Source organism: Branchiostoma lanceolatum, chromosome 1, assembly GCF_035083965.1.
Source record: "Branchiostoma lanceolatum isolate klBraLanc5 chromosome 1, klBraLanc5.hap2, whole genome shotgun sequence".
Classification (NCBI taxonomy): domain Eukaryota; kingdom Metazoa; phylum Chordata; class Leptocardii; order Amphioxiformes; family Branchiostomatidae; genus Branchiostoma; species Branchiostoma lanceolatum.
In genome coordinates this window covers 20,277,614-20,303,964 of record NC_089722.1, presented here as the reverse complement: position 1 = coordinate 20,303,964, position 26,351 = coordinate 20,277,614, and the positions used below count along the sequence as shown (strand labels likewise).

The 26,351-nt window shown below is 45.6% G+C and overlaps 2 protein-coding genes across 3 annotated transcripts in view; both read left to right on the top strand.

The window, feature by feature from the left end:
* The window catches only part of LOC136440224 (BCAS3 microtubule associated cell migration factor-like), a 201,827-nt gene that overhangs the window by 114,115 nt on the left and 61,361 nt on the right, over positions 1-26,351 (top strand). The window lies entirely within an intron of this gene.
* LOC136440170 (T-box transcription factor TBX2-B-like) lies at positions 7,095-13,644 on the top strand. Of its 2 annotated transcripts, none has more exons than XM_066436053.1 (6): positions 7,095-7,635; positions 8,224-8,491; positions 9,132-9,278; positions 11,226-11,305; positions 11,767-11,909; positions 12,328-13,644. In XM_066436053.1, the coding sequence occupies exons 1-6, from the start codon at positions 7,211-7,213 to the stop codon at positions 13,518-13,520; spliced, it is 2,256 nt and encodes a 751-aa protein (XP_066292150.1). In that variant the 5' UTR covers positions 7,095-7,210; the 3' UTR covers positions 13,521-13,644. The 2 variants fall into 2 exon arrangements, with proteins under 2 accessions (XP_066292150.1, XP_066292143.1); XM_066436046.1 differs by having other exon boundaries at positions 8,224-8,506.

Sequence of the window (26,351 nt, the reverse complement as noted above, 5' to 3'; positions counted from 1 at the left end):
TTCGCACTCCTAATCTCCAAGCAGATCCACACTGCTTGGAGATTACGCACTCCCCACCACACCACAACAGAAAACGGGAGATATGATGACAAGGTCACAATATTCCCTACAAACCTCTGCTTGGAGAGTAAAGTCGTACCAGTAGGATGACATCATGCGGTGACATGCGAGATACAAACGCCGCAGAGACGACATGTTTATGACAGGGTGTGTCATACGCGAGACAAGTCGTCTGTACGTCTGTTTTGTCTCTGTGTTGTAACTACTAAGTCATAGAAAGGAATAGTACACCAATGAATAACTTCGCTCTTGACATTTGCCAATTATAAAACGAGTCCCTCGTCATATCGTAAAATCTCTCTCACTACTTGTAATTTTGTTATTTTGACAAGGGATGAAGTGTGGTTCACGGTATTGCTCACCTGTCCTGTCTTTGAAAACTCGTGGCTTCAACAAGGCCTTCCTTAGGGGGTGTGGAGAGTAGAACTCGGCAAAAATAGAGGTGGACACTACAAGGAGGTTATCTTTAAGTTACAAACTTGTGGTCACTAGTACAGGTTTAACTGTACTACAGTACTTCAATGAAACCCTCTGGTGGCTAAAATCTTCTGACAAATATCCTCCGAGGTGTATAGCCAGCATGCTTAGTTTGGTAGAGACTAAAAACTCTGTGTTCACCTGTGTTAGATTTATAGCCCCTTCCTATATAACGTGACGTGCTTGTTTTAACACAAAAGGGCACAATAAAAGTTTTGCCCGCCGTGTTTTGTCAACACAGTGAAGGCACTTCCGCACGCCATCCGTACAATCGGGGTGGGGAGGTTGTCGTCATCCAACAACTGCTCAATTTCATAAATATTGGCGATAGTAAAGGCGAACTGCTTTCTTAACTGGCTTAAGGGCCTCTAAGTTGTGCTGTAGTCTCGACCAGACAGCTTTGCTTGTTGAAATTAGTACGCATTGGCTAGCCTCTACCAGGCTCCACATGGCGCTGAAAAAACGGTTAAAAAAACAGTAGATATTGGCCAATAAGTTAAATGTTACAACTTCAAGCTACCTGTAGAGGTAGAGGCTAGAAATTTGCCACATAGGATGACTACTTAATCGGAAAGAAGAGAAACTTTGACTCATGGCTTATTATAACTTACAAGAAGTATTACAAGAAGAAGTAAAACATCACAGACAGAAATATTGCCTATTGTTAGTATGACTGCCACAGAAACAGCATAAACTTGATAAAGGTAGTTAGGCATATATAGTGTTTTTGCATTTACTTACTTGCCAGTGAACTATACAGCAAGGAGGACCTATTTCTGTGTCCAGGCATCCTTGCATACAGCACAATGTTTCGCCCATGTTTGTACATTTTATGTAACTTTTTAAGTATATCTTAGTAATATGGCTTTGTTCCATGTCAAATCTTACCTGTTCGTGGAATTATCACAAAAAAAGTTCGCACACAAATGTTCTCACCGTTTCAAAACTTTCAGAACTTTTTCGTTTTGGAATAGTTTATTTTTGTCTTATTGAAAGCCGTATTTTTTGTACGCGAATCACCCCATGGGAGGATCATTGTTGATAGGAGACAACGCCCACTGTTTATTCGTCAGACATGACACCATTATAAACCGTTTATCCCCGCAGTGGGGGGAGGGGGTGTCAACAACCTAGCCTCCCAACTTTCACACGAGTGTGATAACCGACCTACCAGCGGTAAAACTTTTCAGGCGTGTTAACTGCCAGATCTTTATCACCACGACGTAAAGGCGATAATTCAATAAAGCTATTATCACGTGGATGCTAAAAGGGGGCTATTGTGTGTTCATCAAGTACTGGTTTCTGAGCGCTAATGTCATTCAGGAATGTTTGCGGCACAGACAAGTGTAAAGGTAACAGATGTTTTGTTGGAGGCGTGGGTTCAGGCTACACATCCCTGTGAAACGACGAAGCCCAGATCTTTATTTCATTCACAAAACATCGTGTAGTTAGCTGTGCCTGGTACGTGTAATCTTTACACCTGGGACGACCCCTAATCTTTGTAAAACAAACAGATATTTAAACTTAGATTTACACTCACTGTAGACTACACAGTCTTACGTTTGTGTACTTACTATTTTTTTCATCACGCCAAGCAAAGAGGTTGAGAGCATCAGTTGTTACGAGCTACAAGAAAAGTATGAAATACATCGAGAAATACATGCTTCTGTGGCGAAGTGTCAAATCATGTGTCGAAAAAGGTTGGTTAGGCCAAGAAGGAGGTTTGATTTTAAACCTCCTTGTTTAGACCTCCTTGGTTAGACATCCAGGTAATAAGATACACAATACAAAAGTTTCTCAAGCAACTAGATAAGTCCTGTAAACGGTCAGACGTTTCAGACAGCATCCGTTATCTTTCGTCAGCGATTGAGAATAATTACATGGAACAATACAAGATTTTAGTCGGACAAAACTTTGACTCATTGTAGTAAGGTAAAGGTGTTCTTTTCGTGTGTGTTTTGTGTTAGTCATTTATGTGGGTTATAAATTTTATTCTCTGTGTTGGGCTAGAATGTGGAAATACCTATCCATACAGCAAGCCATTTGTCCAATTTCTTGCCACTATAATTCTGTTCACTCTCTGGGGTAACTAAACGGACTTTATGATCTGGAAAGTTGACCAACGCGACATTCCAGGGGAGAGACACATGCCTGGTTCTCGATTTCTTTAATGAAACATTCAGTTCAAAATCAATTTCAATACTGTCATAAATTTGCTGGGGGAGGGGGGTTATAGCACATGTTGAAGATAGCAGTTGACCATACAGTGACTGAGAACACGATTTCACATCTCTCTCTACGTATTTTTCAACAAGTACATGTAAAAGTAACGCATTATGAAAAGAGCCCAACATGAGACACGGCAGGTAGTCTGAACGGTAGACAAGGCAGGTAGTCTGTGAAAATTTTTGATTGGAGAATCCAGCATGTTGCCCCTGCGTTGTAGGGTTCATGGAGACCGTGGCAGTTCCCAAGTCAACTCCCAATTTGCTGTGATTCCTCGCGATACTTGCTGGCGTCGCTCTGATCCTAGCGTCTAAAAACACAGGTCGATCGCCGCCGTGCAAAGTCCGACCACCGAAAAGCCGCTAAAGCTCTGTGCAAAGTTTATGCCGCTAATAAATATTGCACACACAAAATAACACAGAACTCTCCCCCGTCAGAAGTGAGCAAATGGTAACGTCAGTGGCAAGAAATTGGACAAATGACTTGGTGTATGGATGGGCATTCCACATTCTAGCCCAACAGAAAATAAACTTTATAACCCACATAAATGACTAACACAAAACACACATAAAAATTACCCCTTTCTACGATGGGTCTAAGTTTTGTCCGAATAGAAATCTTCTATCGTTCCAAATGATCTCCTTGGTTTGTAACTTTGTTACACCATAAACACACACACCCCTCTCCCTTCATTTTCCAACACATTTTCTTCGCTGCGACACACGGGTAATTTTGAGTCTGACACGGTAGAGTCTTCACCTTACTGGAATGATTTCCTGCATTTTTCATCAGTGAAAACCTTTGACATCACCGCTTTAGGTCGAGCACGTCTCCACCAGACTGTCAGCCAGCGTCTTTTGTGGCGCGAAACAGAAAAAGTCGTCTGATTCTCACAAATCATCCCCAGACACGGTCCCGTGAAAGATTGCCGCTTTCAAAACGCGCAGGGCGTAATAGCGGATTTTCAAGGCTTCTATATGACCATGTCGGTGACAGTGATCGCACGTAATTACCTCCAGTCTTTCCCACCAATGATTACGCTCCCCCGTCTCCTTAGCGCTTGGGGAAAATGGCGGCATCGTTTACCCATGGGTCAAAAACGCCAGACGACAAATCTGCTCCCACGTTTTTGATACCACCGTGTGCGCCTGGTAGTTTTTAATTTCGTATATTACGGCGTCTGATATCAGGACTAATGAGTGCTTTTCCTTCATTTCGCACACACGCCTTCCCAGACGTAGAGAGACTCCTTTCGCAGGCACAGAGGAAAAACTGCTGGCACTGATAAATGTTGTCATCGCCTCTGTCGTCTCGGCCCCGCGGAAGAAGTTTGCGGCTTCCGCGATACTCGTAGACACGATCCCCCACTATCGATCAATTTGGCGAACGTTGTCAAGGAAGTCTTACACCGGGGGTTGACGCCTATGAAATATGTAGGCAAACTGTCTACAACCCATCAGCCTCTCGGGTATAGCCAGACACACAGAACCCAGTCCGTATCAGCAAGAAAAAAAAGTATTAATTAAAGTATCACAAACAAAATTAATCGTAAGGGCAAGACGGTGGACTGGCGCGATGCTGATATTGCGGATGACTGAACTTGTTACCTCCAAGTCTTTCAAACAAAAAACTTTTGCTTTCTTCCTGTGCTGTAGTGGAACGTCGCATGTTAGACGCTGATATCTTCCTGAACAGAGGGAAACTGAGAGTTGGAAAGTAAACAGTTTACAGTTCAGGTTGTTTGTAAAACTACATACACTGGTGTAACTGTGAAGCACACACATTCAATGGGGAGGGAGGGACCATAGTAGTTATATGTATATATATATATATATATATATACAATTCCTTCGTAATTTCACATTTGTGAGGGAGTTTTCACGATGTTAGAAGAAATGAGGGTTTATAAGTAAACTGTTGTTTCAAGTGCATCCCTTCACAATTTCACATTTGTGAGAAAGTTGTCACAATGGTTGCATCTTCTGTAGAAGAAATGTGTCTTCAGAAGTAAACAGTTTACGTTTCAACCTGTTAGTATAAAGCGGTGTAAGAAAGACCACCTCTAATGTTATCTATGACTATCGGGGGGAGGGGGACACAATCACCGGACGTCCCGTCGAGAAGGGGGTTTGTATCATTCCGCACAATGGAAATGAAAACTGTGTCAAGGACTGGGCTGCCGCCAAAGCTGCAGGCGACGTTTTCAGGTCAAGCCGAAGCTTTAAAGCCCGGGAAGAAATGTAGCAGAACACCCCAGCAGCCAGGCCGGGTATCCGGCCCGGAATCAGACAAAAATAAAACCCAGCCTGCTTGGAATAGTTGGAGTCGCGCTGGCGTCGGGGTTCCGCGTGGTAGAGCACCAGACCTCACACAGTGCAAACTGTTTACATATAACCGCAAACTCCGCCACTCTACCCGGGGTTAGGTCGCGCCCCGCGCGGCGAGAAACGAAAACATTTACCCCAACAAGTCCCGCGTGGCACGGGAGTGAAAAAAAGAGAGAAGAAACACGCCAATCCCGGTCGAGAAGAAATAGAAGCGAAACCGCCGTGGAAACGCGCGATTTTCATACCGCACGGCCGCTGGCTGGGCATTTTCAACGAAGAGGAAAATGACATACAATTCCCATATGCTTCCCCCAAAATTAATCATCCAATATACCGGTGGCGCCATGCCGATTTATCACATGTGCGGTTGTGAACGCGCGGCTGAGAGACCACAAAGGCCTTTCGCACCTCGGCTGTTTGATCTCGCCTTATTAATTATGTTAACACTTAGGCGAATCCTACAGAATCAACAAGCCTCGCTGGCTCCGGCCATCTGATTGGTCGGGGGAGGGGCACTTGTGTGAAAACTGTCACTCACCAGGCTAATTATAGGTAATAGCCTGTCTCTCAAACAAACACCTCGCAGAATGATAGCACCCAAAACAATGCGACGGGCACATGAAAAGGGCTCGTCCCCTACTCTGCGGGAAGAAAAATAAAGACGCTATGGGTTCGCACGCTCGGCATGGCTTCCCGTGACTGTTTCCCATCCTTTTTTATATATTTTTCTCGGAGAATGGAAAGCTTGACACCTTTGCCGTGCGGATCGACGCCGGTTCTTTGTAGGCGATCTGAAGGCTAGCGTGTTGGCTTGGGTAACGGAGCCAGAGTGCCAGCTCAATCAGCTAGGCGGTCCCTCTGTTCTGCGGCCCGGGAACATGCATACGTAAGGCGATAGAATCAAAACTGACAAGCGTGTTTGGCTTCATTCATTTTACAAAAGGAAGCTCTACCGTCGACAACAACGCGTTATGACTTCGTATGGCCGTCACAGACTCATTTCTATAATTTCCGCTCACTTCTTCCACATTTTTCCTGATTTCTACCCTTCTTTTATAGTGCATGATTTCTTCCGTCCACGAGGGTTTAGCCGCGCGGTGTCCGCGGTATACCGGTTCCATGGCCCGGGCATATTTTGCTGAATGAAAACTGATAGGCGTCGAGGGTTATTGTCTCACGTCACACGACTGGCGCCAACTGTACTTATGCATGTGCGTCAGAAAGGAATGCTGGAAACGCTAATCACCTCAGAAGTTCCGCTCTTCATTTTCACGCTTCGGACTCGGGCCCGCCTCCAATAAGGCACCATAAATATTACAGGCAGTCCGAATTATGAGCTTTAATAAAAATTTTCTCTGTGTTTTTTGGAAAGGAGGAGAGAGCGGACAACATGTCCGTGCGCCGGCTAAGTAACCGCCGAAGCGACTGAGCGCTAAGAGCGGAGGTTTTAGACATGAAAAGGCTTTAAATGAGAAAATTAGCGGCGGGTAGACTTGTGAGACTTGTCGGGTGCCTAATTACGGGTTTGGTTTTGGCACCTTGGCGGGCACCGCTCTCTATCGGGCGGGGAAAACACTTACCTAAAGAAACCCACACACGGCGTTAGGAATGGATGATTCAGCGCTCTGTAGTGCTAGGCGGACGGAAAACTTTATTCCCGTGGCTATTGCACCCATATCCTTTGTTTTTGGAGGAAGTGTAGGGAACAGGACACGCAAAACGTGCACCGCTAGCTACCCCTCTATGTCGTTTATACATTCTACCTGCCAGCGGCGAAAAAAGGGGCAGGAGGGAAATCCGAAGTTTTGAGGCGCGATCACCGGTTGTCACAGTGATAGATGAATGATAAAATAGTCTGGAGGTACCAGGGCGCGGCAATAGTCTCCCTCCGAGCCCTCTCATTGGTCCATTCTTAATGATGTTGACATTTTCGCACGATTGATACGATAATGTCATAAGCACGTTGTGGGTTCCGACACCTTTTATAGCTCATATATCTTGTAAACTTGTCAGACACACGCCTCTCTGGCGAGGGGATTGGCTGCAACGCGTAAAATAGCCAATCAAGGGGACCGGCTCATTAGTGGCTGGCGGCTAGTCACCCGGGGTCGTTTGCTTGCATGCTGACTTGTGCGTCGAACTGGTCATTCACTAAACACAGGCAGTCTGTAGGCAGCAGAGAAGGGTCGATGTTACACGAGCAGATACCAGTGCCGACCATGGCGTACCACCCGTTCCTGGCCGCCTCCAAGGCGCTGGATTTCCCCATGCCGTCGTTCCTGGCCCAGCCGGGACTGTTTCCGGGGATGCCGCTCCTGCCCAGCGGAGCCCCGGCGCTGGCCATGCCCAAGCTGAGCGATCCCTCGCCGGGGCAAACACCAGCAGACGTCAGCAAGGCACTCGGAGGCGCCGGCTCTGTTCTCCGCCCGATCCCACAACAACAGGACGACGACTCCGAGGACCCTCAAGTCGAACTGGAATACAAGGACCTGTGGGATCAGTTCCACACGTACGGGACGGAGATGGTCATCACCAAGTCCGGAAGGTAGGCAATCAGTCGGGGACGGGGTCTCGGGGTCCCACGGCAGCAGCGCCGAGGCGCGTCGTCTGCAATCCCGCTGTTGTTGGGTCGATGAACGCCCATAAACCGGCATTACACTACGCAGGGTCTGTCGGTCTAACGAGCTAGCTGGTGCGGGCTGTTGCACAGTTCCCCTTGTGCGTCGCCCAGAGCAAGTCTGGCGACAAACCGCTTCAGTAATTTGTCCCAGGGATTTCTCGTCTCGACCACGCTAGGTGTATGGTGTTTTACTACCGTGAATTATGCCGTGTTACAGTACCGGTCGCCTGCACAGTGTTTCAATGAACGGGCGCAACGTGTGACTCGATCGATCCTGTGCTTTTTAGCTAAAACAGTACGCCTCGAAGGTGTCTGGAATTACCTGGCACAAATCTTCCTCCCCCCGAAACTGTGATAAACGTGTAATAAATCTCTAATTCTTGTAATTCCCAACAGTTTGTCTTACGTCCACCTGTACACCGAATGCTTAAATCTCTCAATGAAACTTCTCAATTACTGAAACCCTTCCAAACTAACTCTCACTCTCTCTCTCTCTGACTCCTTATTTTCTAGACGGATGTTCCCAAGTTTTAAAGTGAAGGTTTCTGGACTAGACAAACGGTCCAAGTACATCTTTCTGATGGACATCGTGGCTGCTGACGACTGTCGCTACAAGTTTCACAACTCCCGCTGGATGGTGGCGGGGAAGGCGGACCCAGAGATGCCCAAACGCATGTACATCCACCCCGACTCCCCAGCCACAGGAGAGCACTGGATGTCCAAAACCGTGTCCTTTCACAAGCTCAAACTCACCAACAACATCTCGGACAAACACGGTTTTGTAAGTCTCCCTCAAGTCAGTGTCTTTCCCAATATGTTCTTGTCCCATTTTGTGAAATTTTGACATTTTCGTTTTCCCACATTTCTTTTTACTTTCGTGCGTATTGAATATATTTGTATTACTCTTTGTATGTGGAAATAGAAGATAACAGCAAAGGTCTGAGCGCTCTGGCTGCAGAAAGCTTCTGTTTCGTATCAGAACTTATAAAACCATCAGAAATAATTCCTTTCAATGATCGTTTTTCTTTCCAACTGGCAAACATTTTTACGAGTTGTTTTCCGTCTCGCCAAGAAACCCGCTGACTTCCATGTTTGTTCCAAGAAACTGTTGAATTTGATCTTTATTGGTGAACACAATGGGGCACACGCCTCTGTTATAGTTTTGTGGAGTTATCTTTTTCCATTGTCGTGTAAATTTCCTTCTCAAACAGCGGCGGCCCGTGTAGGTTTCACTCGGTTTATCTTTTGGCTCTTCTCGAAACGAGAGAGCCCCCGACTCGCCAGACCGAGCTGTTTTCTTTACATTCCCCGCCTACATTTCAAGCTCGTGTGCTTGTTAATTGTCTTCGCAAGAGCTTATTGGCGCCAGTGCTCTGACTCCTAGCCTCCATTTATATTGTTTTTCTCTCGCCCACTCTCAGACAATTCTCAATTCGATGCATAAATACCAGCCGCGGTTCCACATCGTGAAGACCAACGACATCATGAAGCTTCCTTACTGTCACTTCCGCACCTACGTCTTCAGAGAAACGGCGTTTATCGCAGTTACAGCCTACCAGAACGAGAAGGTATGTTATTTTCCAAGTCTTTTTTCCACTTTCCACCGCTACGTACCGCCAGCCCAAACGTTATCGTCCGACCAGAGAAGCCCGAAAATTGATAATGTATCGTCGCGACTGAGGAAGAAAAGCCCTTATTTTTTCACGGGTCTTTGCGGCAAGTCAATTTAAGGAGACGGATAAGAAGTGGAGAAAGGTAACAAGCAATCCGGAGGGCCTACTGTGATATTTTTCTTTGTCGGCAGCTTGTTTTGCGAACACCCAACGCTGGCACAATGTGGCACGCTTGTATTACTGGATGTCATGCACGTTATTAGATTATGATATTTCGTCTGGCGCTTGCTGGCAGACAAAATGAATAGGACGGGGTGTTGTAGTCGGTGGTGCTCGTTATCTTGCCTAACGGGACAGGATGCCTTTCGAGGTGCTCCTCTCGGGTCGCTGTCAGTTCTCTTTGCGCAGCCAACCAATTTGTGCACGAAATTGAAGAAAATGTTGCTTATTTGGCGGCTCCCGGCGAGAAAGATGGAAACCGACACCGGCCTTTGTTGGTCGCCCGGCTCAAAGCGTGTTTTTGAACTTGGAGAACAGCATTGTTGTCGACGTCATATTTAGAAACAACAAAGTGTGCTAAACAGTACGGGTTCCCCCTCGTACAATAAGCAAGGTACATAATAGGAGGTGCATGTTTTCTTTTGTGTCCGCGCGGGCTTTGTTAGCTTCTAACGAGGTGTCTGGGACATTTCAATGTCATTATTCCATTGTTCCTGGTCCGTCCACCAATGTGTCTCTGAGCTTGTTTAGGCTCTTGAACAGAACCATGTCGCCTTGCTCATCAGCTATGGAAATATAAGCCCCTCAGAATCCTATTAAAACCGTTTCATAATAGGGAGCAGTGAAAGGTGGTAGCCGACACTACTAACATCTGGTCTTGACGATGGTCCAATAGAAAATAACAAGATGTTTTGCTGTTCTGTCTGTACAAATAAAGTACAAAAACGACAACGCTTATTGTTCCCTGAATACTTAAATCACACGTGTTGTTCGTACAAGCAGATGTTCAATACATACAAAGTAACGGAGATTGAAATTATCACAATGTCAAAATGATTCGGGCAGATTCGGCGAAGCGGTGCGAACATTGTAAGTTTTACGACACGCGTTGTGTGTTGTTTTTTCGTGTAGATTGAATTGGAAATTGTCACGAATGAAAAGCGCACAGACTGTTAATTTTAACGGCTGTACGTGTGAAAATAACGCTCATGTCAGCGTGCTTGGCTGTTGCCCCCGTGCATGGGTCGTGTGTTTTGAACACCCGACAATCACACGTCTACATCTGGCCACGAAGCCAAACTTGTAAAATGACATTATCAATATATCTTCTGTAAAAACTCAAAAGCAAACAAAGCGATACGTCTATGTCTGGATAGGGTCAAAAGTGCAATTTTCTTGCGGTAAAAGTTCGGTCGATCTCGCGCAAGTTGTATATACTGTAAACGTATTGTATCATTTAACCGAAGATTTGATATCTTCTCCACAAAAAATTCAACCATACAAAGCAGAGGAAAGTTTCCTTGATGTGCGAACTAACAAGTGATTATCACATATACTTGAATATTCAAACTTTTCTGACGGTCTAGATCTATGTTGAATTGTAAAAAAACGGCAATTTTATTTTGTTCAAACCTTATGGACAAAATGTTCTAGATGATATTGTGAAATTGTTGGTATATAAGTTGTATTTTAAATATGTTTCTTTATTGCATGTCTCTTGCGCTTTATATTTGTGATCTATGAAGATTACGTTAGATATGCACACATCTTTATTTCTATTCAATAGTATGTATCAAACGCTATGCCAGTCTTGTTTTGCGTGTCAGAAAAAGTACAAAGTTGCGCCGGGTGTCTCCGGACAAATTCTCAGGAGGGATTTTGACGCTGTTAATCCATTTTCAGATCACCCAGTTGAAGATCGACCACAATCCCTTTGCCAAGGGTTTCCGAGACACCGGAGCCGGCCGACGCGGAGAGAAAAGGTACCGACTCCTCTTTGCAACACCTTTGTAGGAAAATACCTCTTAGGTCCGGGTGGAAGTTCTAAAGAAGTGGGGACATCCGCGGGATTTGAGTCGAGTTTTAAGTGTTGTTTTTATATCTCGGGGGTACCGGTCCAGAGGGGGCCTAGAGCCATTGAAATATGCCAACCACTTCCACCTTGCTTACTTCTTTCAATATCTTCCCTTTTCCGAGGGATAAACAAGGAAGGGGGCCCGCTATCTCAGCGATCATCGCTCCATTTATTTGTCCAGTTCAACCCCTTCCTTCCAGGCCCTTGCATGTCTTTTGAAGAGACGATTTTGAAGTGTTTCAAACCCTGCGATGTTTTATGTCTGTATTAGGATAGAACATTCGTTTTGTTGTGATATTTCTATCGATGTCCCTTCACTAGATAAGCGTCTATCTACATTTTTCTCTGGTTTGCTCTTGTTAACAACAGGAAACATCTCCATTCTTTTGGACACCAACATCCCGGGTTCCTAGAGGAAGGACATTCTAGTGATCTGGAGACCGTAGATTGTGGGGACACGGTTGCGGAAAAGGAGCCGAGACTTGAAAGTCGGCCGCCTTTGTCTCCGAAAGGTAAGGCAAATATAAGTCTGGTTAGGCGCGTGATTGTTTGGAGTGTGTTTTTATGTACCTCACAGTGCGATAGGACTGATAACAGCCCAGTCAAACTATGCGCCTGACCTCCCAAATTGACTTCAAAAAGAATCTTTGTTCTCGTACAATCATCTCATTTGTAAAATGCGCCCGGAGAAATGTAGCGGGGCTCTATTAATTTCCCCACACAGGTACAATGCGGGTCGAAAGACGGGCGGGGGCGGTTTGGGTGTGTGTGTAGAGGTAATTTCTGATGAATTTTTCGCGCCTTGGTTAAAGAGTGCCCGTGTGCGGCCCTGCTCCCATGAGGGACGAATGCCAGGCGCTGGCACCAATTTCTCCATGGCTGGCTTTGTAATCAGTGTTTTCCCTTTGTGTCGCCTTTTCTCTTCTGCAGAGCCAGCGTCACCGATTGTTGAAGGCAGTCCATCGGTAGGCGCCAATTACAGAACAGAGACGAGTTCCCGCCCATTCACCACCTGCTCGGGCGATGAAGGCGGGGAACAGCAGGAGAGACCTGCGTCACTTCACACGCACAAGGGCAACTGCACAGAGACCAACAAGTCCGCGCAGGAATGCCACCGGAGGGACGCGCCGCACCGCGGGAACGAGATCAGACCCAGCACCGCCTCAGCCGCACTCAGGGAAGGAGAGGAGAGAGGTACCCACGGCGGTGGCGGTGGCGCGTCGGACAAAGAGAACGGAGGCCACCACAGCGAAAAGACAGAATCTCTACAACAGCAACAGCGAGAAAAGAACGTGGAGAAAAAAGCCGTCCATAATAATAAAGAAAGTAGCGAGAAGTCGGAAAACAACAACAACAAACTCCCCAGCTCCTCTCTCCCCTCCCCCTTGTCAGCCATGAACGCAGGGTCGTCACACATGGGGAGGATCCACCCATCTCAGCTACAAGGACTGGCTAGCATGTACCCGTACCAGCTCCTGTCAGGCGGGCACGGCCTACCCAACCGACCCCCGTTTCTGTTCCACCCCTCCCAGCTAGCCATGAACGGCGGCATGCCCCAGTTCCCCGTCAACCCGTTCTTAGCCTTCCCCGTCCCCCATTCCGGGATGAACGGAGCGAGTCAGCCTCTCAGCTCGCAGACACACCCCCTCCTGGCGTCTCAAGGCTACCCGTTCTTCGGCATGTCTCCTCAAGGGTACACCCTTCTCGACGGGTCCATCTTCAACCCCGGTTTCTCCTTCCCTCAGGCCGCCGAGCTCCACAAACGTGCAATGGCGGGGGCGCGCCATCCTCTCCGGTTCTCTCCCTACCCCCTCTCCGCTACCTCCACCACCATGGTGACCACGGGGTCTCCTGTCGTCTGCCCGGGTCGGACGGACGCGTCGTCGTCCTCGGACGCGCCACGGGAGTCGTCGTCGTCGTCTCCCGTCAGTCGCGCGGGAAAGAACATGAGTCCTAAGCGGGCGTCCTCTCCGCCGTCGCGGACGTCGGGATCCGCGCCGGAGGTGTCCAGCGAACTTCAGAACATTCAGAAACTCGTGAGCGGGCTGGAAAAACAGCAGGAGCAGCTCGCGGTGGAGACTCTGACCAAGTTGACCGAGCAGAGCAAGTTGCATCACCAGTAGTAGTCGTGGTGGTCTAAAGTGAACAGAACACGTGGACGAACAGTCGGAGAGAACACTTGCGTACAAGACGTTCGACTAACGGTAAAGCAACCTTCAGTCTTTAATTGTCGTGTGATCTGTATATTTTATGGGTAGAAATGTCGTGAGAATATCCCTCCTCCGCGCACGATCGGAATTTTGACTGTAATATCGTTGCCGTGCCTGTGCTCTATCTGTCCTGAAATCAACACGGCGTGTCAGTTTCACAAACATAAGACAGGCGTTTCAGCTGACGCCACCAGGAAATTGGACAAGTCTATGTGTAGCTAACAGCAGCAGATGTAATTATTTTCATCGTGATTACTATTCTGTATCAATCAGACCAGAGATTCCTGTTTTGTGGAAAAAGAACAGTTGTGCTTTACGTAACGTGGGGAAATCGCCAAATAGGAGTTGACAAAAATGTCAGTTTATAATAGAGATGAAAAAGATGTGTAAAACGTCGTAGCCACATAAGAAGTTGAAGAGTCAGTATGTATCATGCACTTGTATGTAAGAATGCTATTGTTGTGTTGCATATATTATATTATAACTATATTTGTAAATACGGAAACAATGTTGGGGATGTGTTGTTCCTGATGTCCCCTACTCAGACCGGGTGCGCTCAGACGCGCCCCTATGTGTACGGCCGGTACTACACTTGCCCTGGGGCTGTGTTATGAGCCGGGCTCGTCCTGTGCTTTTTACCTGAGTCTTGTAATCAAAACAGAAACGCATTTACTCCTGGGCTGGCCCCAAAAACGGAAACAGAACCTCACTATAAAGCTATCCAGGGTCAATTCCCGCCTTTTTTTATTATTTGTTCGTCGTTAAAAACTTTATTTATGGTGCCTGCCGGCGGCAAGTATATTGTCACAAGCGAGTGTTTCTGTAGTCAGATCGTTTACGCCAATAAAACGCTCGTGAAGATGGTCCAAGCCGCGGTGTGTGTATCAGCCTTCTTTCTTGCTGCTTATTCCCTGTGTGTTTTATATATCCAGTGAGAGGGAGAGATGTGTGTGTGTGATATGCTAGCCATGAGAGTGTACTATGGGCTTGATGCCGACTGATCCGATCTAGCCAGGCAGCGTACTAAAGAGATTAATACCGTTCAGCTGTTATGAACCGCCCTGGACGATAACGCTGTGCTTACAACGCCGGCCTGGCGATGTTGTAGTTGTAGAGAAACTTGGTTTTTGTAAAACGGGGTTATGGACAAGAAAACGGGACAAGTACTTTGTTGTAAGATGTCCCATTGTTGTTAACAATGCTTGCGGTGAGACATGCGCGTGTAGTTCTACGACGCTGTGAGAGAGGGTATCGGAAAGGACAGGTAGTTGGTTGCGGGGTAGGTCCGCAGAACGTCCCGGTCCTCTTGGGACGTGGTTTCCCCCCGATCTCAGCGATCAGACCGACAGAGCCCCGGTAATGTCAGCTAAGGGAGTACTGTTGATTTAGGGTGACGGTGGAGGCGCCAGGGTTTGGGCGGAGGTGCTAACGACCGGCGGACCGGGAAGGCGGCTAAATGGGCACTCTTGACATGCAGCGTCAATGGACCGCGAGCCTGTTGGCCCCACTGTTTGTCGTGGAATCACAGGCAAACACAGATCATCCTAAGTCAACAGAAACAGTGGCGAAAACTGCGCCATTTCCGATGCCTGTTTACGGCAAGGGGGACGGGGGGAGAAATGTAAACGGACTCGGCTGGGCGCCCATCAACACCAGAGTGGGAAGTGGGTTGGAAGTGAGAATGTTGACTTTTGTGTGGTGGTGATGATGGGGAGTGGCGTAGACAGTTGGGGGGACGTGTATGTGTGCGGTATAGCCTTCTGAATATAAACAACCTGAACGGTATCGTATATATATATATAAATCTATTACTAAAACACAAGCGACAAACATGTTGAAAAAAAAAACTACAGTCTTTTCCCTGAACTCACCATCACTAGTTTCAGGCGAGTTTTTATTCACCGTTCTTGACAGTGTCCGTGTCGCTCTTTGGAGACAGATGTAGAAAATACATCACAAGTACTGAAAGGACTTCATGTATTCAGTACAAAATGCACGGCTCGTGATTGCACCGTTTGCACATAAGCAACAAACGAAGCGAATTCCTGACAAAGAGCGCGACTCGAGGCGCTCCTATCTCCCGTTTTTATGTCTAAGACTCGTGAATTATTGCCGGTGTCGGCAGAGTCGTCTTAGCCGTGCAAGCAAAGTAAAAAGACAGACGTCCCGAGTCGTGAATTTTCGTGCCGTTGCGTCGAGATGTCTGGGCAGTATGGCATTTCTCTTGGCGGATCCCTATAATCTCTGGTTATGATAGGCGAGTATCGATGTCCCGGGTGCCGCGCAGTCAACCACTTTACGCGGTGGGGTATAGTTGTTAGTCCATTTTATTACGGGACGAGAGGTGTGTCGCCCTGGCGCCTTTCTGGACTGATGGAGAGAGAGATATCCCCCACAAAAGTGCTAAATACGGCGGTGTATGGGCTCTGTGTACACACGAGACATGTTGACTCCTGCCCCTTGCGAGTCGGGGGAGCCTCCGCGCGCGATGTGTATTGCCTTTGATGATTTTTAGTCGGCGAAACTTTGGGAAGCCATGCGTTTTACAGCGTAAGCAGCGGATGTGTTTGAGGAGGATGCGTCCTGGCGTCACCGGCCGGGGGTCGGGATTGGACACAATAAAGCAAAAGCGCTAAATTGAGGAAATTGGGGCTTTAGGGAAAGCCTATTCCCTGTTTTAGAGGGGTTTATCATTCACCGTTGATTGAGCTAGAGTGAAGCACTTAGGACGCGGCAGGGGCGTTGTTGTGATACAACCACAGACCACAGAGTGGCTTGGTACATCCACACTGTTGAACAGTGGTCAACAAACATATCTCTCTTCCATAGACACAAGGCCCGCTGTTTCTGTCTTCTATATGTCCCGTAGTAGCTAGTTACAATTGGCACGTAGTGCTGAGCAAACTCAATTAGAACGAACAGAGCTGAAACAGTCTCTTGACTTCTTACAAGGTACACCGCAGTCTCGCGCTTTTGTAAACAAATCCACGAAAAAGATGTCTGTCTACAATATAAAAAGATGGTATCTATAAGACCTCCAAAGGAGCTATAACTTGCTGACATATCCGATCCGACTTACTTCCACGTCGTAACCCACGGACATTTATGGGCTTGAATTATGTCGCACGCCTTGTGGCGCAGTTCTTGGCGTTTGAATACGTAGGATAGGTCTTGTGTCTCTCTCTCCTACAAAGATAACGATCAAGTCAAGCCAGGTACTCTTAATCAATTATTTAGAGTTGAACTCCGCCCTGTGGAATAGCCCACCCTCCCATACTGTCCGCGTGCTAGTCGACAATTACAAAAGGTGTGCTGAATGAACTTGAAAAACTCATCTTAACGGGTCCAGGTGAGAATAGACACCTCCGATTCTATAAAAAGTGTTTTTGTTGCAACATACACATGTATATGTTTGCTATAATGTGAGTTATGTATTACTGATACTGGAGTGAAGTATCATAAATTAACACTGTCACAATATTGCCATTGTAGGATCTAAAATAGTACGTAATGTTTCACGTAGAACTATATGGTCAAATAGCACGAATATACAGGAATTATGGTACAGGTGTGTTTCTCCCTTTAAAGTTTCCAAAATGGGTACTAGTATAGGATTGCACGGTAAATGCGACCTCAATATATTCATAAATATTTGCCCGTGTTTGCTCAGAAGTAGATGCATCATTCAGTATCGGTAGCGGCATTTTAAAAGAGCGGTTGTTGAGCTGAGTCCAGGTCCATCTAACTAGGCCAGACAAGAGGATATCCTCAGTAAACAGTAGTGTGGCGTCTGGAAGTCAGAACGATGCGGGATTAACGTGCACATCGTGCCGCTTCATGTCTGTGTGACGGACGGAGGGGCGAGAGAAACGGCCTCGTCAGCATACAGCCTAGCCCTCCCTTCTGCCGTAGTAGCCTCCCTCGCAGACTTCTAGGAGCGCCAGCGTTTATCTTTCGGGGAAGCGCTGATTCCTGATTTTCAACATAGGCCATGTACATTTACTCTAAAGCCTCGGTCGCAGACTTCTAGGAGCGCCGAAACGCGGAAACTATCTCCTCCAGAGAACCTGGTAGGCCCCTCTTGAAAATGGCGAATCAGCGCCCCCTCCAAATACTAGTAAACGCTGGCGCTCCTAAATGTCTGCGAAAGAGTCTATGTCTGGAGACGGTTTCTATGTATACATTAGCGCCAGTGGCGAATAAAGCATACAGCTACAGTGATGTTTCAACATTGGAGTTTTATCGACGAGGTTTGACATGGACATTAATGTAGTTTAAAACGTCGTTTATCAAAAGTCCACAATTGTAAGAACGCTAAAACATGCCAATGTCTTATTAAAGAACCACCGGATACTAACATTCAAAGTAAGCAACATATGCACATGCCATACTGCACCGTTTTGTTGGTTTAGGTACCTAACATCAGCTAGTCTGGAACCTGGAACTAGTCTGGAATACTGTGTCTTTCTTGTATTTCTTACTGCCTACGCATGTAGAGCCTGTTTTCTAGGCTATGTGTTCACTGCAGACTCCATTGAACATTTCCTGGTATTGCAGCAAGATCTAGACGTCGTCCATTTAATTTAGCCTCCACCAGGCCTTCCTATGAGCGTATGGACCGTAGAATTCGGCAAAAAAGGAACAATTGGCCGGTAGAGTCAGTCCACGGTAAGGTCAATAATTCGGTTGCAAATGAATCCCTCTGGTGGCCAAACTTCCCTGGCAAATATTCTCTGGTGGAGACTACATTTGGCTACTCATCGCTCGTATTGGCATAAACGTTATAAGATAACACTTACACACACGTTAGGGTTAAGGCTGTGAGCTGTGTGAAACGTGTCAAATTTATGGCACGGAAAGGAAAACACATGAATCAGATGAATTATGCATCTGTTTCCGTGTCACTGCAAGTTCGCCGCCGCGCATGACCTTACTGCCCCATAAACAGATATTGAAAATGTAACTATGGGCACAAAGCAAGCAAAACCAAGACTCTATGAAATAAAAACCTGGAACATAAAACTCTAGAAGTTCTGGATACGTTAGAAGGCTATTAGGTTAGCTTTCCTGACCGTGTGTCACGCGTGTTTGCTGCATTATTAAGAAAACTAATTATGATGTCGTTTTCTGCTGTTGTCTATAGACAAACCGGGAACCTTTTATCCACAATTACAATCCATGGACAGATTCCGAAGTTCCCTCGACACTTCATTAGCTTTCTGTATCAGTGTAATTTAGGAGTTCTGAAGTCAGGCGATGCAGTGTAGAGGGTTCGCATCTTTGTGTGTAATCTCATATTGGATACGCGGAGTGATGAACAGCGATCAGAGATGGTTTTCCGATTTGATTAGTAGAAGAATGGTGATGCTAGGTAACAATGGAGAAGTCGGTGTGAGTCAGTCTGACGCATGGGTAGCGCGGGGCAGTTAGGAAGTTGGCAGTTCAGAGTCAGAAATCTTATCACCTAAAGGGATCTCTCTCCAGAAGCCGCACAAAAAGCGTTTGGACCACAAACTTTCAACAAGTCACCTAGACTGTAACAAGATTACTATCTATCGTTCAGAGGATGTGAGGACAGTAAAGGACAGACCAGTGGTCTTGTATTTTGTCTTATTCTTCCATTCCACCAGGACAACGATCTCTGTCCTTAAGTTATTTGTACCTTTTATTGAGAACACATCGTCGTATTTCTTAATATTCCAAGATAGCACCAGACCTGGGTTATGTAAATATGGTCCTCTAGCGGCTTTTATTTTGAACTACAGTAGTCTGTCACATGTACTAACTTATCTGCCAGCTCTGAACTACACTTCCTGTCACTTCCACTACTACCCTTATTCCGGGAACTATTTACCACAACTCCAGCAACAACTGACAGCAAAGGCCATCTTTACGGTGTGAATGGTAGCCAAAGACTCCTGAGGGTTTAGTGTTAACTTGAAACAAACTGCACGGATAGCCTTTGTCAGTTCAAGAAAAACGTTGCACTCGCAGCAACATGTGGCAATGCACATCAAGTACCGCGAAAAACAAACACTCTCACAAGCTGCTATACAAGTGCACATCTTGACCACCCATTTTCACAATACATCGCAATACAATTCATTGAGCGTTACGTTAGTCATTTGGAAAAATTACTCTAACGAGACACTACCAAACAAAACGTCATTCTAGTCAGGATATTTAAGTACGTACGGCCATAGACGTAACCACACATTTCTTTGTCTTATGTTCTGACTTAGGTTTTGTTTTGTTTAGTTGGAAATTGTCAAACACGAAACCACTGAAATACCAAACAATTACGTCAGTTGTTTCCTGGTATATTACCGTATTCCGGAACAACTTCGCTTGTGAGTTCCAGTCAGGGGGTGACTAGCTACTTCTTGTATGACACACGCCGTTTACCTTTGTGAAGAGTTCCCCTCCATTGTAAAGATACATTCCGAGGAGATATTGTCATACACGTCATCTCTACTGAGTCATGCTGTTGTTATAGAAGAGACGACAACATCCACCGTGTACAGCAAACAGGGTTGCGGTAATGGCAGGATGTACAGTTTCTCCTGTCTGTCACACATAGTATACCGGCGTGGCCTCCCGACCTTCTCCAGACCATGGTTGGGAGTTAAGTCCCTGTCACACATAGCCAACCATGGCCTCCGGAGCTCCCAACCTTCTCCAGACCATGGTTGGGAGTTACGCCCCTGTCACACATAGCTGACAATGGCCTCCCGACCTTCTCCAGGCCATGGTTGGGAGTTAAGCCTCTGTCACACATAGCATACCGGCGTGGCCTCCCAACCTTCTCCAGGCAGTGGTTGGGAGTTAGGCCCCTGTCACACATAGCTGACAATGGCCTCCCGACCTTCTCCAGACCATGGTTGGGAGTTAAGCCTCTGTCACACATAGCATACCGGCGTGGCCTCCCAACCTTCTCCAGACAGTGGTTGAGAGTTGGTCGGTGAGACTGCCTACTAGTCTTTAAACATCGTCTGCGCAGTCGACTATGAATTTTGACAAATCAAAGTCCATTTCCCCACGTTTTTGAACGATATGCTGACACAATTCCTCTCAGAATATACGTCAATACGGATAAAACCACACTAAACGGAATACAATTAATCAATTGATAAGTTCATGCCCGTGTGCTAAATGCAAGTTGACAACAATTAATGACGATGCACAAACATAAATTGAAACATAAGGTATACGTGTGATACAAATGGCGACTACGTTACTACTCTACAATAAGTTTCTATATCTACAATACTAATGCGTTAAACATATATGTTTGTCGATCATACTGTTGTGGACAACTTGTTTCTTCACACCTTCACTGACTTTTTCGTGAATAAAGATCGTATCTCCCACTTCACAATATCTAGGTATAAAAATACACCATAGGAGCATAATAAGATAACGATGATAAGACACACATACCGCACACACTGAAGAGACTATGTAATATCATAATATGCACCCAATTATCAAACAATGACAGACATGTAAAGATAATAAAGGGAATATGCATATGCGCCCTTATTTGATATATGAACATGTCAGATAACCATCATATGTATCGCACCACACACTATTCTATCTTGACCGTCCACCTAGAATGTGTGTTTTAATCAACATTGACAAGGCGAGTTCCTGACTATAGATAGATTATCTCCGAGCTGACGCACACGTCACGTCTCATCACGTCATGCAGGACGTGCGTGATCAGAGATAGTCTGGATGCCAGCCTTGTTAGCTTCAGTACGCCCTCAATGATCGCTACCCTAACAACTGTTCGTTCAGACCCTTGTAGTGCCTAGTGGCAGCAAGTTTCCTGGCTGTTCCTGTAGCAGGGTATATTTACACAGGGAGGGGTTGCTAGCTCTTCCCCTTTAACGTGCTCGAGGCACCTCTTCGAACACGTGATCCCCATTTTACGTCCCTTCCGAAATACGGTTGCAGCTCCAACCGAGATGCCTGGTCCAGGATTGAATATATTATACCTGGTACCGTTAAGCACAGGTTAAAAGATGATAGTTTAAAACTAGAGGGTACACGCTATCTCGGTCATGTCTGCGGAATGTTGGAGAAAACACTGTTGTTGTTATCTGACTCATGATCACAGCAAGCGAACGGAGGACGGACACACGTGAGTGTGTACGGTGTTGTGCGGTGTTGTGGGTAAAATTTGTGGATACGTGCTACTGTTTGTGTGGTCTACATTTGCTAAGAAAACCGTCGAACCGTTCTAAACTTGTAACAAAGTGACGGCGTTAAAAGTAACTCTGAGTTGTAGAGTTTGTTCAGACTCTTGTAGTGCTTCGTGGCACATATGGCAGCCAGTTTCCCGCTGTTTCAGGGACTACATCCCAGAACTAGAAGGCTCTAAGTACAAATGTCTCTGATTGTCCGAGCTATAGTCCATGTGTTCGAAGAATCTGTTTCCTTGAATTAGGTGAAATCTATTGGTTCTGTTGTAATTATTTAGATCATTTATTTCCATATTTTTGTTTTAATTAGTTCAGTTCAAAGTTGTAAAAAAGTTGAGCACAGCGCTACAAAGTTTTGTTCTTTGCTCATGCGTCATTTGATGAAATAAATTGAAAACACATAAAAAAAGTAACGGAATGTATAGAGATATGTATTATCCATGCACCATATATCATTTGCACGGTTTGCACCATGTATCATAGAATTAACTCAATGGCCTATCATGTAACTGTTCATCATCATTAACGAAGGTTTGAATACACATGATGCATACCTAATCTAGCACAAAGGCCGGGAAGTTATAGCCTGGATGCCAGACTGTTTCCAGGGCGTACACAGGCCAACTCCTCGGCTCAAGGGCCAACAAGCCCCCGAGAAAAGTCTACAACAACCCCCAGTTAGAATCACAGGATAGATGTTATAGAGATCGGGGGTCTGGCATCCACGCTAGCCGGAAAACTGCCAGGGTATCCAAGCGTCTTGTTAAAACCACGTCCTGTCTCGTGTGTTCAAATTAGCCCCGCTCTCAGAAGTGCTCCGTGGAGTAGAAACTTTAAACGCAGCCTCCGGGGAGATAAGCTGTAACTGTCGTGTCCAATGAGGGCCCGTGTGGTGGAGATCAAAGGGCCCGACAGTCGGGAGGTGTCACCTGGAAGGATTGCTCAACGCGGCGTGTGGTTAACAGGTGGTCTCGGAAATGTGCGGCTCGCGTTTGTACAGTACGTTCATACTATAATCATAGTACGGGCTCCATCCCACTAGACGGCGATCACGCTGTGACCTCGCTGCAACCTGGATTGGATTTGTGCCACCCTTGATTTCATTATTGGAATATCATGTAAAATGTAAAAGTATGACTGAAAAGACAAGAAATCACACAAAGCGTGAAAATGTTGTTTTTTCAAACTACGAAATTCATTGAGCGCTCTGCGAAATCGCCGCTCTCACAGAATGGGGGTGTACAATAGAACTGTTTGTGGCTGGGATCAATGAAAAAGACATAACTGAAAACACACACTGACGAGCTCTAGAAAGGACAAATTTGCTGCACTACTTGACATCATATGTGATCTCTAAGCAGAGGTAAGGACCGGGCTCATTTTCTAGAAAAGATCACTACATGTTGGAAAAACAGCCGTATAACACTTAAAATGATCCGTATCCTTGGATATTGATAATAAGGCACTGTGTACGAAGATGACAATAATGTAGTATGTTTGACTTTGAATCTACATATCTGCCCCCCCCCCATTTTCCAAAGGGTGCTGATACCGCCCCAGCCCCTCCCCCACAGGTCATAATAAGAGCACTGCCCGACAATAACCCGAGAGATGTTCTGTCATATGTTAGCCTTGATCTGGGTCATTTATTTTCATTTGAACAATACGCTATGGTACCATCGGAACGCCATTTGTACAAATCTAGGTTGATAAAAAAACATAATGTACAACCTTTGGTTGTAATCTTATTTGCTGGACGTTTCAAGGATGCACGGTTGTTTTATTACAAGTAGCTCTCATTTTAGCATTCTACTTTTTAAGTATCTTAGGCCAAGTTGATTTAATTATATCGATAGCATCCTCTGGGGACCCCAAAACAGATGCGAGCGTGCGAATAAAAGAAGAGTTTCGCAAAAACAAACTATACACACAGAGTATGGTATACCGAAATGTATTTATTCTTCATTTCTGTTCTTTCACATCCTCTTTGACTTTGGAATCCTGGTCTCACGATCATTTACTTATACCACTTCGTTATTCAACCATCATTACACTCTTGAAAATTGGAGGTTATGATTTAGGCAGCGTTGGCGTGTCTATCTGACAAATATATGCGTTAACATGAATATCTAGATGAGGGCAATGATATGATATGAATTGCTCATTCATGAAAAAAAACTTGTAACTTAGCAAAAAAGACCTGTTGTACTTTTTAACTGAAATTTCTGTTTATAAACTGAATTTTCTGTGTTTACATTTTAATAATTACAAGAGCCGCAAAGACAAGGCCCTCAGAAGAGACAAAAAGTCATAAAAGTTAAACTTGGGGCACTTAGACTATGTCCATGTTGTGAAGTTTATATCGGTTACAACATTAACATAACACAACGCAACACAACACGACACAACACAACACAACTCAAGTCAGTCGGGAGATCAAAGTAGAGAGCAAGATCATGCAGTATGCGCCATCCGAAAATTGTAAAGCTTCAAAGAATATCACAACAGCCGGTGTGGTCTTCTTTTGTGTGATATTGATTATAAGCTTATATACCAAACGTTCACCCAATTTAAAACGAAGGCTTTCTACGAGTTGGGCGACAAAGGTTACGCTCAATGTGCACGATCCGAAAATGTGGAATTGAATATGTGGTTCGATGGGTGCTCCTTCATTTTCATTTTCATCTCATTTCATGTATTTATTTTACCAGTAGATAAACTCAGGTTTCTTCAACTTTAACCCAAAGCGTTTACCCAATTTCAAACCCAGGCTTTCTTCGAGCAGTTTGAACCACAGGGGTTAAACTCAATGTGCGCGATCCGAAAATGATAATATTCTAATCATGTCTTGTATTGAAGATGAGCGCTCTTTCAACTTTATCCGCAAACGTCTACCCAATTCAAAACCCAGGCTTTCTACGAGCAGTTTGGACGACAACGACAAGGCTCAATATGCACGATCCGAAAATCATTTCTTCTTTCGTGTGGTATTAAAGATGAGAGCTCTTTCAACTTAATTCCCAAACGTTTATCCAATTTAAAAACCATGGCAGGCTTTCTACGAGCAGTATGGACCACAAGAGTAAGGAAACCCAGACCATGTTGACGTAGTTCCGGTGCCGCTCATGAGTTACGTGTCAGAGAGGTGTCGATGAGTGGCTGACCCGGGCGCCGGGGCGTGTAGCGCCAAGGTGCCGGGCGGACAGCTCGCATGTTTGCCCGCGGCTGATATAATGGGCCGATGGCCTTACTATCCAAACAGAACCTCGACAAATAAGTAGAACGCGCGGTATAGATTCTTTAAATTGGCGCTGGCGACAGGAGGAGGGGAGGTTAGCAACCGGAGCGGCTCCGCCTAGAGGTCCGGAGGGGGAAAGCACACCTGTTCGCACGCCGTACTTTCCGCGAGGCTTGGATCGTTACCATTATGACAGTCTCAAAACGCAGACTTTTATCTGAGGATGACTAAAGACAGCAGTCAGCTATAAAAAACACAATTGGGAAAGACGATCTACTGGATTTTTCTACTCTCCAAGCAGAGCTTGGTGGAAAAGGTTGTGACATTTTTATCAGTGGAGAGTGCCGACAGAAAATTGGGCATATGATAAAAAAGTCACAATCTTCTCCGCCAACCTCTGCTTGCTCTGCTCGGTTTTTCCACTCGAATGCCCAGTCAGTGGTTTTGGGATGGGCATCAAAGTCGTCAGGAGTGATATGAATTCAGCTTTGTTGAGGCATATATGTATTTAGTTTTGTCGTAAATAAAACTGAGAGACGTATCGTCCACTCAAAGACCCTAAACTTCTTGTTGTAGATACGTATCATTGCAAGTGCTCTAATTGTCCCAGTGGAATAGACACAATCATTTCCATTTGTCGACAGCTTTCTCGGACACACCGTGAAAAACGCCTTTGTGTTATTGAATGTCTCCAGTACTAATACACAATAGAAGGTTGCACCTGTTGTGAAAGCCCGTAGACAACCACTATCGTACCTTTAAGATGGGAGGAAGGCGCCAAATTGGTCTCTGGGGTCTCATTTGTCACCCGTTTACACCTGCCGATGCAAAAACGCCATTCTTGCGTAGCGAGCAATTAAAACTTCAAAGTGTGTGGCAGTGCGAGAGGGAGAACGGGAGAACAACAAACAAAAAGGACAGAGTAAGGGAGAAAAAAGAAATGCAGAGAGAAAGAAAGAAAAAGAAAGAAAGCAGGAAAGGAAGAGAGAAAGAAAGAAAAAGAAAGAAAGAAAGAAGGTTAAAAGTCAGTAGTAATGAAAGTTGATATTGAAAAGAAAGTTGAACGATTATAGGACACAAGGAAGTCACACATTTAGGGTTAGAAAAGCACATATTGACACCAAGATAAGATATCCCCCAAACCTAAACAATATCAATATGGCATGTATCTGTTTTACTTTTCAGAACGTTCTAGAAACCGTTTTAAATTCAATCAACACAGCGGAATGACTGGAGTTTGCCATGAGAACTCCTGCCAGGCGCCTTCCCACTGATCTATGCTCTGTTGTCCCGTCC

Coding starts and splice junctions, on each gene's coding strand:
- LOC136440170 (XM_066436046.1), top strand. CDS start 7,211: ATGCTGACTTGTGCGTCGAACTGGTCATTCACTAAACACAGGCAGTCT. Junction 7,636..8,223: donor GTCATCACCAAGTCCGGAAG/GTAGGCAATCAG, acceptor CTTATTTTCTAG/ACGGATGTTCCCAAGTTTTA. Junction 9,279..11,225: donor CAGCCTACCAGAACGAGAAG/GTATGTTATTTT, acceptor ATCCATTTTCAG/ATCACCCAGTTGAAGATCGA.